The 12,933-nt window shown below is 39.0% G+C and overlaps 1 protein-coding gene across 8 annotated transcripts in view; it reads right to left on the minus strand.

The window, feature by feature from the left end:
• LOC121732125 (inositol hexakisphosphate and diphosphoinositol-pentakisphosphate kinase) overlaps window positions 1-12,933 on the minus strand; it is a 47,310-nt gene that overhangs the window by 30,539 nt on the left and 3,838 nt on the right. For all 8 annotated transcript variants that reach the window (XR_006036327.1, XM_042121929.1, XM_042121928.1 and 5 more), the window contains exons 3-9: window positions 6,879-7,019; window positions 6,043-6,133; window positions 5,248-5,402; window positions 4,130-4,217; window positions 3,535-3,646; window positions 2,866-2,958; window positions 2,390-2,671 (exon numbers count right to left, since the gene is read on the minus strand). Coding sequence is in view for 7 of the 8 variants with exons in the window: in XM_042121929.1 (XP_041977863.1) it covers window positions 2,390-2,671; window positions 2,866-2,958; window positions 3,535-3,646; window positions 4,130-4,217; window positions 5,248-5,402; window positions 6,043-6,133; window positions 6,879-7,019 (962 nt within the window). In the remaining variant the exon portion in view is untranslated. The remainder of the gene's footprint in view (window positions 1-2,389; window positions 2,672-2,865; window positions 2,959-3,534; window positions 3,647-4,129; window positions 4,218-5,247; window positions 5,403-6,042; window positions 6,134-6,878; window positions 7,020-12,933) is intronic.

Genomic DNA, 12,933 nt, shown 5'->3' on the forward strand with positions numbered 1-12,933 from the left:
AGGGTGGAAGTTAACTCCATAAGGTCTAATGGAACCAAAATAAAACTAGGTGTGCCACAAGGGTCCATTTTAGGGCCTTTTCTTTTTCTCATCTATATAAATGATTTACCTTATCTTGTTAAAGATAAGCATGAGATAGTACTTTTTGCTGATGACACTTCACTAATTTTTAATGTGAAGAGGCGACAATTTAATTATGACGAGGTAAATAGTGCTCTCCCAAAAATAGTACATTGGTTTAATGCTAATAATTTACTTTTGAACTCTAATAAAACAAAATGTTTAAAATTTATCTTACCAAATGTTAGGCAAGTACAAACCAATGTACTATTAAATGATGAGAAAATGAATCTAGTAGACACCACCGTATTCCTAGGCATAACGCTGGATTGTAAGTTACAATGGGGTCCACATATTGCGAAACTGGCAGATAAGCTTAGTTCTGCAGCATATGCTGTTAAAAAAATTCGTGAAATCACTGATGTAGAGACCGCGCGATTAGTTTACTTTAGCTACTTTCATAGCATAATGTCTTACGGCATCCTCTTGTGGGGAAACGCGGCGGACATTAATACAATATTTGTGCTGCAGAAGCGAGCTATTCGTTCTATTTATAAGATATCGTCTTTGGAATCTCTAAGAGAAAAATTTAAAGAAATAAGAATTCTGACCGTCACATCTCAATACATTTTGGAAAATCTCTTATATGTTAGAAAGAACATAAATATTTTCAAAAAGAAAAGTGATAATCATAATGTTAACATTATGATTATCACTTTTCTTTTAAAATTTATCTTGCCAAATTTTGGAATCTCTAAGAGAAAAATTTAAAGAAATAAGAATTCTGACCGTCACATCTCAATACATTTTGGAAAATGTCTTATATGTTAGAAAGAACATAAATATTTTCAAAAAGATAATGTTAACATTATGATTATCACTTTTCTTTTTGAAAATATTTATGTTCTTTCTAACATATAAGAGATTTTCCAAAATGTATTGAGATGTGACGGTCAGAATTCTTATTTCTTTAAATTTTTCTCTTAGAGATTCCAAAGACGACTAGTATTAAATACTAGAAATAAGAACAAGTTAGCAATACCAATGTTCAGACTAGCCAAAATAAGCAAATCCTTTAAAGGCCAATGTATACGCCTATACAATAAAATCCCAGAAAATGTTCAAAATCTACCTTTAAACAAATTTAAAAAAGCAGTTAAAGAACGTTTGTGTGCTAAAGCATATTATAAAGTCAATGATTTCTTCGAGGACAGCACACCTTGGGAATAGGGTAGCTCCATGCAGGTTACTTTTCTTTTAATTTTGTTACATAGCTGTAAGCCATAACATTGTAATTTTCCATTTTTTTAGTAAAAGATGGCCCCGTGCGAGTTTCTTACGCCGGTTCTTCTCGGCGGGGTAGTTCCCGAACCGGTGGTAGGCAACGTAGTTTCTTCGTTCGACTTTCAAAAAGTGTATCATGATACCCATTTTGAATAAAAAGATATTTTAATTAATTTTTTTTAATTATTCTTAAATATTGAAAATATTAAGTGCCTACCTATTGCCATTATTGATATCGAGCAAAAAAGGCCAAAAAAACTAGCTATAGCAGTTCTTGAAATACAGCCGACAGACGGACAGACAGACATCGAAGTCTCATGAATAGGGTCCCATTTTCACCCTTTGGGTACGGAACGGAAAGATATTTATAGATCGACTATATATATTCAAAATATATAGTAAAACGCAGGTAGAAAATACACATTTTCTACCGTGTTTGCTTTATTAGAAATATCTGTATGCATATAGATATTCTAAAGTAAACGCTATAAACAAACATTTAGCGTCATTGTTAGATCTAACACGTAACTTGTGTGTTCGAGATGATCTTGGATTTACAACTGATAAGATAACACATTACATGTGTTGAGTATACACTATACACTATGGATTAAACTGGACGTTTTAATTTACTACAAAGCGATAAGAAGATTATGATTTTTACACGTCAAGATACAATTGTTTAACACCATTAATGAATATAAAATAAGGATAAGTAGCTATTGATTAGTGACTAAACCGGTCCAAGTATTTATTTACTTCTCTTACAATATTATCTTTATATGTATAATGTATATGGTCTGGTCGCGTTTATTTTACATTGAGTCATAACTAGACTTTCATCTTATAAAAATATTTCTATAGAGTATAGGCTATAAGATTCCTTAACCTTGACAGATACATTCAAATATACCCTCGATAGACAAAAAAATGTGCAATAATTTTTTTATTAATGAGGGGGGTAAAGTTATATTCGCATCAAAGGTGAAACAAAATAGACAATACGTATAAATTGGTCTATACTCTATGGTGTAACATGACTTACCTGGGATGCCGCACCTCCACCTTCATCTTCTGCTTCGGCGTCCTATCACCGTGTCTGATGACCCCCACCACGCATCTTAGCTCCATCATTTTACCGAACGTGGTCGGCACAATTGGCGGGTCGTCCAATTGGAAGGGCACCGACCACGGTATATGCAGAGTCGGCGCTAGCTCCCGAAGTATCATGTTGCCGAGTATCTTGGCGCAGTCGTCGTAGTATTTGTTGGAATTCTTCACGAAGGAGAAACCGTTGACATCACAGACGAAGGATTTGCCGTTCGCCCTGGAAGAGAAGAAAGGTATGGAAAATTAATGTTGATTAAACTTTTTGATGCTTGTTTGTAGAATATTAGGAGTTTAAAACGTCAATTCACGGTCCGATCTACTTTTTATTAGCCACTTTTTCCCGAATTGCAAACAAAATATTATTAAGAAAAAAATCTTTTGAAGAGACATCGTTGATTTTATTGCAATTACCTTAAAAGATCAAACCCACAGACAGTCTGTTTGAAGGCGAGACACACTTTACGTGATATCAGCTTCTCCTGGTTTGACAGTATTACAGGATACCTGCAATAAATGGGAACACTGTAAACCTTTTTCCTTCTGAGAGTGTGATTGAAATATTAATCTCTATATCTTATCAAATCTCATAAAATCACAGTGTCCGGTATATTGTTAGGCTGCGTTTCCACTAGAGATGTGTTGCTAGGAATGTGTTTTTAAGATCCAATAGCATCGTCGCGCTGGGCGATAAGAGCTGCAGATGCGTTGCCGGCCTTTTAAGAGAGAATAGGGTAATAGGGGAGGGTAGGGATGGGAAGGGAAGGGAATAGGGTAGGGGATTGGGCCTCCGGTAAACTCACTCACTCGGCGAAACACAGCGCAAGCGCTGTTGCACGCCGGTTTTCTGTGAGAATGTGGTATATCTCCGGTCGAGCCGGCCCATTCGTGCCAAAGCATGGCTCTCCCACGTCTAAGAATTGGTTCTCAAAAACACATTCCTCGCAACACATCTCTGGTAGAAACGCAGCCTTAGTGTTTGAAAACACACTTAAAGTTGTACGGTAGCGTAGTTAATATATCTCTCCCGTTCTCTCACACTCTCTTATGACAATTATAGCAAGTGGGAAAAGGACAGCGTACCGTATCTCCTTGCCCTCAGAATCTCTCTCCACTTTGCCGTCTAAGGCTGGACTCTTGCGCGCCTCGGCGTGCGCGTAATCCGGACCTACAGTGTATACTTTTACGTCCGTACCTGAAAATCGTATTTAGGATGCTGGACATAAATAATGTATTCAACGGATACCGGATACTGATTCAGCGCCGGAATATAATACTGGCGACTTCTACTCAACGCCAATGGTCGAAAAATTAAAAAAAAAAACAGGATTTGAATTTAAGAGAACTATAAAAAGAGTACAAAAACTTATTGCCAAGTGCTAATCTAGGAGGATAAAATAATTATGTTATTTGTTGTTTATGAACAACCAAAGAGAACGCACAATATTTAGACAATCAAATAACCATAACACAGAGTGGTGCAACTGACCTTAACATAACTATTAACCCTTTAGCCGCCAAGATCGGAATAATCCGACAAATATTTTCGTGCCCATTTCGCCAAGGTCGGATATTTACGACCAGTACCACTACTCTGTTAATCTGCCTTTTTAATAAACATCACAATAAAAACTTAAAATAACAAAATAATAATTATGTCAAAATGTACATGAATTACCGTCAGTCGGCATAAAATCCTCGTAGATGAAGGAGCCCGTCTTGCGCACGCGTGACTCCGGCGAGTAGATGCTGCTGCGGCTGCCGATCTGGAGTAAAAGAATTTGAGAGGTATCAAGGGACACCCGGATGGAACGAAGTTGCTTTCTATGCAAGAGAGAGAGACAGGCCGAGAAACAGGCGCACGCCGCACGGCTTACAACTATAGCAAAAAGTGTCGTTACGGCCTGTCCACAACTCCACGTCACGACGTCTTCAACGTGGAACGGTGCGGTAACGTGGCACTGTACGTTGATGTGACGTGCAAATTTACGTCAACGTAACGTGAAAATGCACGTCACGTAGCAACATTTTACGTCTTTTTTCTTAACCTCTCGAATACCGGGATGTTAAAATTCTATTGAGCCTCAAATACCGCGTTCTATGGCGCCATTCAAATTTTTCAATTTTTTTTTCCAGTTTTACAAAATTTGCACCAATCAGGAACTAATTTAGTGCATTCTTTTTGTAGCCAACTTTATACTCTTAAAAATAATGTACAGAACAATCGAAATTAAATCTTAAACACACTAAAATAAGTTACAAAACAGCGTGAGGTCGAGTGCATCAGGCGGCTCATTAATGTGCCGGTGATACACAGAAGCATTTTTACGGGTGGCTCGTTAAGGTGTTGGTGGGGTTCAAGAGGTTAAATCACTCTCTCCGTCTTCTTAACAATAGCAGAAGCAGAATATGTATTGTGCGGTCTATATCTAGATAAGAAGTGAAGAATATAGCAGTTTTACAAGGCATGGTGACTTACAATGTTGCTACATCGTGACGTGCATTTTTTACGTTACGTTGACGTAAATTTGCACGTCACGACATCGTACCGTGCCACGCTACCGCACTGTTCCACGTTGACGATGACGTCGTAACGCGGAGATGTGGACAGGCCCTTATAACTTTTGGGCTTCATTTTTTTCCCTCCATCCCCCTGTCGGTTTTTGTCAGTTCACTATTAGTCGCGATCTGACGGTTTGACGTAACGCGACCAAATGACGTAGGTCCGTCAACTGCCTATGAATCAATTTTTTTGATGGTACATTGAGCGCCCTTTAAATTGTGAGAGGCCTTTACCTTCCGGAACAAACGCTGGCTGCCGCCGCCCGCGGACGTCGGGTAGTAGATGTAGATGTTGTGATCCTCAGCCGACACCGGTTTCTCAACGAAGGGTTTGTTGAACACCACCCCGTTCACCTCCACGTGGTCTTCAGACTCCACCAGCTCATGTTCTGGAGACAGATGGAATTTTTTTAACACAACTGAATTACCTAGGTAGGTCCGCAATCTGCCTATGAATCAACTTCTCTTATACTACTTTGTAAGATATTTTACAAAATGGACTACATCAGGAGCAAGATCCACTTCGTCTTGAGGGTAGAGCGCTTGGAATCCCGCCACAAAGTGAATTTTAGCTCCTTTGTGGTGAGAGTCCCAACGCACCATTTACCGACCAAAAAAATAAAAAAAAATTGAAAAAAAAATCGGAACTCGAATTTAAGATGATACCACCTCTTATAGAAAGACTTTGGAGCAAGCGTCAGCGCGATGTAGGAGACGCACGGCGCCATCTTTTATAAATTTTTGGAACTAACTTAATTTGAACAAATTTACGCATTTTCACCCCCTTACAACCCTTTTTTCCAGTAAAAAAGGGTTGTAAGGGGGTAGCCTATGTCCTTTCTCAGGCTCTAGACTATCTGTATACAAAATTTCATTACAATCGGTTCGGTAGTTTTGGCGTGATAGCGAGAAAGACAGACAGAGATACTTTCGCATTTATAATAATAGTATAGATTTATAATATGGGCCAAGATGCCTGAGTTAAATAAATAAAAAAAAATAGTAAATACTTTTATTAACTGTACTTACGTTTGGGATCTGGCGAATCTCTGTCGAGTACGGCGTAGCGCGGTATCTCTATACCCTCGCTCTCCAGTATAGCGTATACTTTCCGACGATCCTACAATAAGAAATGTTGGGCTGTTGTACTGATAAGCTGTCCACAACTTATCTGACAGAGGCTGTTTCACCACTTACTGATAAGTGCCAGATACAACTTATCTGACAGATACTCCATAATCCATCTGTCATATAAGTTGTGGATAGCTTATCCGGCACTTATCAATAAGTGATGAAACAGGCCCTAAGTGTACACTGTACATGTAAGTTATTTTGAGGTATCAGGAAAGTTACTTTTTAACTTATAACAGGCTGAACATCATTGAAATTGTATAAACATAGGAAATATTATTAGGGTTCTCAGTATTGCTACTTGTGTGAAGACAAATCTTACGTCTACACTCGACATCATGGCTACGATATGCTTTAAGATGAACACTGTGTATACAGTACAGTATGTCATAATATGTGGTAATGTAATTTTGTTAGTTACTATAATAGTTCGTCGTCACAATATCGCAAATAAGAAATCAATGAATCGAATGCTGTCTAAAATGGGTGAATGATAGACCACCTTTGCCAAATTATTTCAGTCGACTTATACCCCCTTACTAATAAACGTTGTATAAGCTTTGAATAGTTATAGAGTGTTTTGTTCCTGTCACACAAGTTTCATTTTTAATTGGATTGAAGACAAAACACTGTATAACTATTCATAGCTTATACAGCGTTTATTAGTAAGGGGGTCAGTCATTAGCCTTTTATTGAGCTCAACATAATGCTATTAATATTTTCAAGGCGCTCACCTGAATATCATATTGCATGTGTAAATTATTGATCACGTACGGCTTCCGTAGTTTTTCGTACTCTATGGCTTTGTCCAGGGGAAAACCTTTCGAGTGGAAGGATATCAGGCAGTCGCATATCGGCCACTCTTCGACTGGTTTCTGCAAAGTACACCTTCTTTGAGCTTCGGTAAACTAGCCCGGGGCGTGTTAGTATAAACAAGAGCCACACAATAGACAGTATTGGTAAATGTTTTGTCGGAAATGTGTTAACATATAGAACAGGGGTCACCAAATGGCGAACCGCGGTCCGCATCCGGACTGCCGCACCGACCCATTGTGTGCGGACCATGCATATTCGAAGATGAATTACTTCGTTAGAAATAAATTTCGGTCTCGACGATACCGATGAACATCTCCAGGATTTAATAAGCTGTTTTTGTTGCTTGTTTTGAGAGAAATTGGTGCAATTCTCGCAAAACAAGCAACAAAAATTGTCACTTTTCTCATTGATACGTAAATAAATATTTTTGTGATTCCCGTAATTAGGTACCTTTGTTTAATAATTTTCACAAAAAGTGCGGACCGCGAAGGAAATTTAATTTCTAAAAATGGACCCCTAGCGAAACTAATTGGTGACCCCTGATATAGAACATAAACATTGCAGTGTCTGTATACAGCATGCTGGTAGTACATACTTAATAATACATTATGGCCTAAACGTAAGTATAGCGATGGAAAAAAAACAAATGAATATAATATTTTTGTACATTTTACCCCCCTTCGAAAACAGGGATCATCAAAACTTATCAGCTTTCTTTTTCCCATACTTAGGGTTATCGGTTAGATATCCTAATTTTTTTCATTGATTTTAAGTTTAAATTTTAATAGAGCAGGCATAGTATAAATAACTGATTCGAATTCGAACCAGCTATCGCCAGTAGAATATGTAATGCGTTGGAAATCGATCATGTGCTCATTAAAAACTCTTTGACGTCAATCGGCAACTTTGGTATGTCACGGTCAGCTCAATTAAAAGAAAATTACTTTAATTAAAAAACACGAGTACCAGGCACCAGCAGAAAGAATATAACCCAGACGAATATAAAACCTCCTCTTTTTTAGGAGACTGGTTAAAAGTAGATAATAACAAGAACTCGCTGTAAGCTTGCGGATAGTAATAAAAATTAATCAGCCGTAGTCTTTATATTAATTACTAGCTGTCCCGGTGAACTTCGTGTCACTTTAAAACCTTCCCTGGACTTGAAGGATTATTTTAATACTAAAATTAGCAGAATCGGTTCAGCCGTTATCGAGTTATAGCGTTACTAACACAATTGGAAATCCATTTTTATATATATAGATTGCGGTCGCACAGCACATAGAATTTTGTACAAATACTTCATACGTAAGCAAGTATATGTTTCTACTCATTACTATAATATTTTGTCTGTTCATATATTGTTTTAAACATAGGATTATCGCGCTCCAATGGCGTTTCTATGTAAACGCGATAGCAATATGAGTGAAAGAGACAGGTATGTAGGTATGAGTCAATGAAAAGAATATAGATCCAACAACTAGGAAATGGATCAAAGCCACGCTCGACAATAGGGTAGCCTCATCGACTATTATAGACCTGACACTCAAAATCAGGCTGACACAAGGTTGCCCACAAGGAGGTGTCCTGTCACCCCTGGAATGGTCCCTGGTAGTGGATGAGCTACTAAGGGAACTGAACCTCATAGGTTACTACGCTCAAGGGTACGCTGACGACCTGGCGATTATGGTGGTGGGAAAATGCGCATCGGTGGTCGCTGGGTTGATGCAGTCAGCACTAAGAGTCGTCGAGGATTGGTGCCAAAGGGTCAAGCTAACAGTAAACGCTGATAAGACGGTCTTGATACCTTTCACCAAAAAGAGGAAGTTGGAGGGACTAAGACCCCCAACACTCTTCGGGAAAACTATTAAGTTTGCGGGTGATGTCAAATATCTAGGAGTAATCCTAGACAAAGGACTCACTTGGAATAAGCACATCGAGTATATTACGAAAAAGGCTAGATGTGCTCTGGGTTCCTGTTGGAAGCTTGTCAGCTCTAAATGGGGTATTCGGCCGAAGGCAATGCTATGGCTATATACAGCCGTAGTGAGACCGATTACCACATATGGCTGCGCAGTGTGGCATAAAAAGGCTGAACAAGTAAACTGTAATAAAAGACTAAACAGCGTACAGAGACTGGCATGTCTAATAATCACGGGTGCACTCTCGTCAACACCCACCGCTTCCCTCGAGGCCCTGATCAACTTAACTCCGCTTCCTCTGCTTTTTCAGATGGAGGCTAAAAAGGTGGCTCTCAGGGCCAGGACGGCGGGTAGGACGAATTGGGTCTCCACCCCATTTCGACAGCTGGAACAGTCTCTCAGTGAATCACCTATCATGGCCATGCCATCAGATGCCATGATCAAGGTGTATAGCTTTTCGAAGCAGTACCAGGTTTTTATACCTTCCAGGGAGGACTGGGAAACAAAAATCCCAATCGATGTCCGCCCTAGCGACATAATTTGGTTCACGGATGGATCAAGGAAAGACAACCGTGCGGGAGACGAATTCTATGGGGGCAGGCCACCAAAAGGCAAATACGCCTGTTTGGGGGAGTTTACGACCGTGTTTCAGGCTGAAGTCTTCGCTATCCTCGGTTGTTCACTAGAAAGCCTGGAGATGGCCCTAGTTTATAAAAACGTTTTTATCTTCTCCGATAGTCAAGCTGCACTTAAAGCACTGACTGCCGCAGAAGTCTCGTCCAAATTAGTTCTGGAATGCGTTGAGACGTTAAACATGCTGGGAAGGAACAACAACATCTATATAAATGAAGTTTGGGCAGAGATGATGATAATAAAAACTACTTACGACTTTAATATATTACATTGTTTTTTGTTTGTTTGACGACCTCTGTGGCTCAGTGGTGAGCGCGTTGGTAGCTCAAGCCGGTGGTCGCGGGTTAGAATCCCGCCGACGGAACAAAAAGTTTTGAAAGTTCCTGGGTCATGGATGTGTATTAAATATGTGTATCATATAATAAACATCTTAAATATATGTATAAACACACCGGCAAAATTAGAGGAACATAACAAAATTTTCAATTTTTTTAAAATTGTTCACTGATTTTTATATATTTATTTATTTATTTACTAATTGATTATTAAAAAATAAATTTAGGGCATAAAAACGTGAAAAATAGAAAAAAATCAGCAAAAATCAAAAAATTAAGAAAATCTTTGAAATTTCAGTAGTAAGTTTTTAAGATAAATTCTCCATTATTATTAAAGAAATGCCATGTTAAAAGCGTGTAATTCCTTCTATGGATCTCAAGACGGCATGGATACGCCATTCCATGCTTGCATTTTAATTGTCAATCATTTCCTGTGGGATATTCTCCTACCCCTCCAGTAGCGCCAACTCGAGCTCCTGGACACATTTTGGAGCTGGAATTTTAACTCGTACCGTTCACCCATTGATGTGCCACACGTCTTCAATCGGATCCACATCCGTAGACCACGCTGGCCTCTCCACCTGGGCTACGCCAACATCGTTTAGGTAATAATGCCCGATTTTCTCACTTTATGGACGCACATAAAATTGAAATTACTACCTAAAACTGTGTAAAAGGAACACCATGCAGTTCCAGGATTTTGGTGCTATAGCCCTGTACTGTCAAAGTACCATCATCTATAATCATCAGCTCCATGCGGGCTCCAAATCATATGCAACTCCAAACCATTACGAAGCCTGCATCATAGGCCACTGTTTCCGGTAAGTTTGATGGCCTGTAGCTTTCCTTATGATTTATCCACATTCTTTATCGCCTGTCAATACAATGTACACAGAATTTGCTCCCATCACTGTACAGCACAAGATTTCACTCACTTGTCTAATTTTGATGTTCACGCGCAAATCTTAGCCTGGCTCTTCGGTGTCCTGTCTCAAGTTTTGGTGCCCTTGCTGCCACTTTTGAGTTTAATTTAACTTCTTTGAGTCTTCTTCTTACTGTACAATCACTTACACGTTCATCTTGGATCTGTTCCGACAGGTTTCGTGTCTACATAGCAGTTTGAGGTCGATTTCTTAAGTTTTGTTTCCTTACAAAATGGTCATCCTGAACCATTGTCACCCGATATCTGCCTTGTTCTCGTCTCCGAACGTTAGATCCAGACTCTCTAAAGCGTTGAAAGTTACGATGAACCACGGAAGCCGACACACCTAAGGCCTGACTGACCGGACGGTAGGTGTGACCTTTCTCTATCGTGGTTACAGCTCTAGCTGTCGCAGATGCTGGGAAATCACTAATTTTGTATCTAAGCAATGTGGTCTTCCAAAAACCAAACAATCAAATGAGCTGAGCATACCTTGCACCCCGCTAAAACGCCATTCTTATCAGGAACACTTACAACGTCAATAATCGAAAAACACTTATTAGGGCATAATTGCTATAAAAACCTGTCAACTTGCCAGTTTTGTTCAATATTTTATTTCTTGAATGAGCTTAGAAGCTATAAAAAAGGCTTTCAGACAGCCCGACCCACTTGAGTTCAAGTTTTGGCCCTTTTTACTTATGTTCCGCTAATTTTGCCAGTGTGTGTAGTATAAAAGTATTAAATATATTTCCGGTGTCTGGTACCTGTAACACAAGTCCTTCAAGTACTTAGCACGGGGCCAGACTGACGTGGTGTGAAACGTCCATAGATATTATTATTATTATTTTTGTGAAACTCTTTATATTCACATACAATCATCCGAATGAGCTTGTTCGTAGTCGTAAACGTTAAATATACGATACTCAGGATGAAACTGAGTATAGCATTACATCATGGCTCAGTGCTCTTTATTAATTTAAGGGGCGTACAAGATTAATTAAAAGATCCCGCTAAGATAATAATTAAGATGTCTATCGTCTTATGAACATGACCTTAAAAACTCAGTCGTCTTTAGAATGTCAGCATTGTCAGCGTTTTGAGCCTGAACGTTTATCACTCAACTGAGAATTAATTGATTATATTTATTTACTAGCGACCCGCCCCGGCTTCGCACGGGTATAAAATAAATTATGGCCTAAGTCACTGAAAAAATGATTAAAATCGATTCAGTAGTTTGATTTTAAATAATTTATATTCATTACTACCCGTGGCCCGCATTGGTCGGTACTGCCGCAAAAGCTACTTACGTCCCGCAATTTTAAATCTGTAATGTCTTCGAAAATATTCATTTAAAATTTAAATCGTTATAATTATGCTGTATAGGGCCAAAATCAATAATGTATTTGAAGTATTTAATTGTATAAGGATTATTGCCGTATTGGTTAAAATCGCTTCGAAAATTGGCCATTATTTTCATGAAGTTAAAAGTAAATGACAAAAAAATATGTTATTGTGGGCTATATCCATAAGTGATATACTTATACGTGGGAGAGCCATGCTTCAGCACGAATGGGCCGGCTCGACCGGAGAAATACCACGTTCTCACAGAAAACCGGCGTGAAACAGCGCTTACGCTGTGTTTCGCCGAGTGAGTGAGTTTACCGGAGGCCCAATGCCCTTCCCTATTCCCTTCCCTACCCTCCCCTATTCCCTTCCCTACCCTCCCCTATTCCCTTCCCTTCCCTTCCCATCTCTACCCGCCCCTATTACCCTATTCCCTCTTAAAAGGCCGGCAACGCATCTGCAGCTCTTCTGATGCTGCGAGTGTCCATGGGCGACGGAAGTTGCTTTCCGTCAGGTGACCCGTTTGCTCGCTTGCCCCCTTATTTCATAAAAACAAATAAAAAAATAATATCGCGAAGTTTTCTGTAGACCTTTTAAATGTGTACAATGCGCAGTTCCTGCATTGGTACTCGTACTATTATTATCTATTCTGTGGCATTGGTAGCGCCCACTTCGAAACGGGCGTAAATCGCAATATTTTAATTTCACCATAACTTCTAAACTAAACGTCCAATTTTAATCATTCTAAGAGCAAATATAATCTACATAAACTGTACTTAGTGATGAAATTATTTCTTTTGATAAGGATTATTAGCATAAG

The sequence above is a fragment of the Aricia agestis genome, chromosome 11 (assembly GCF_905147365.1).
Source record: "Aricia agestis chromosome 11, ilAriAges1.1, whole genome shotgun sequence".
NCBI classification, from domain to species: domain Eukaryota; kingdom Metazoa; phylum Arthropoda; class Insecta; order Lepidoptera; family Lycaenidae; genus Aricia; species Aricia agestis.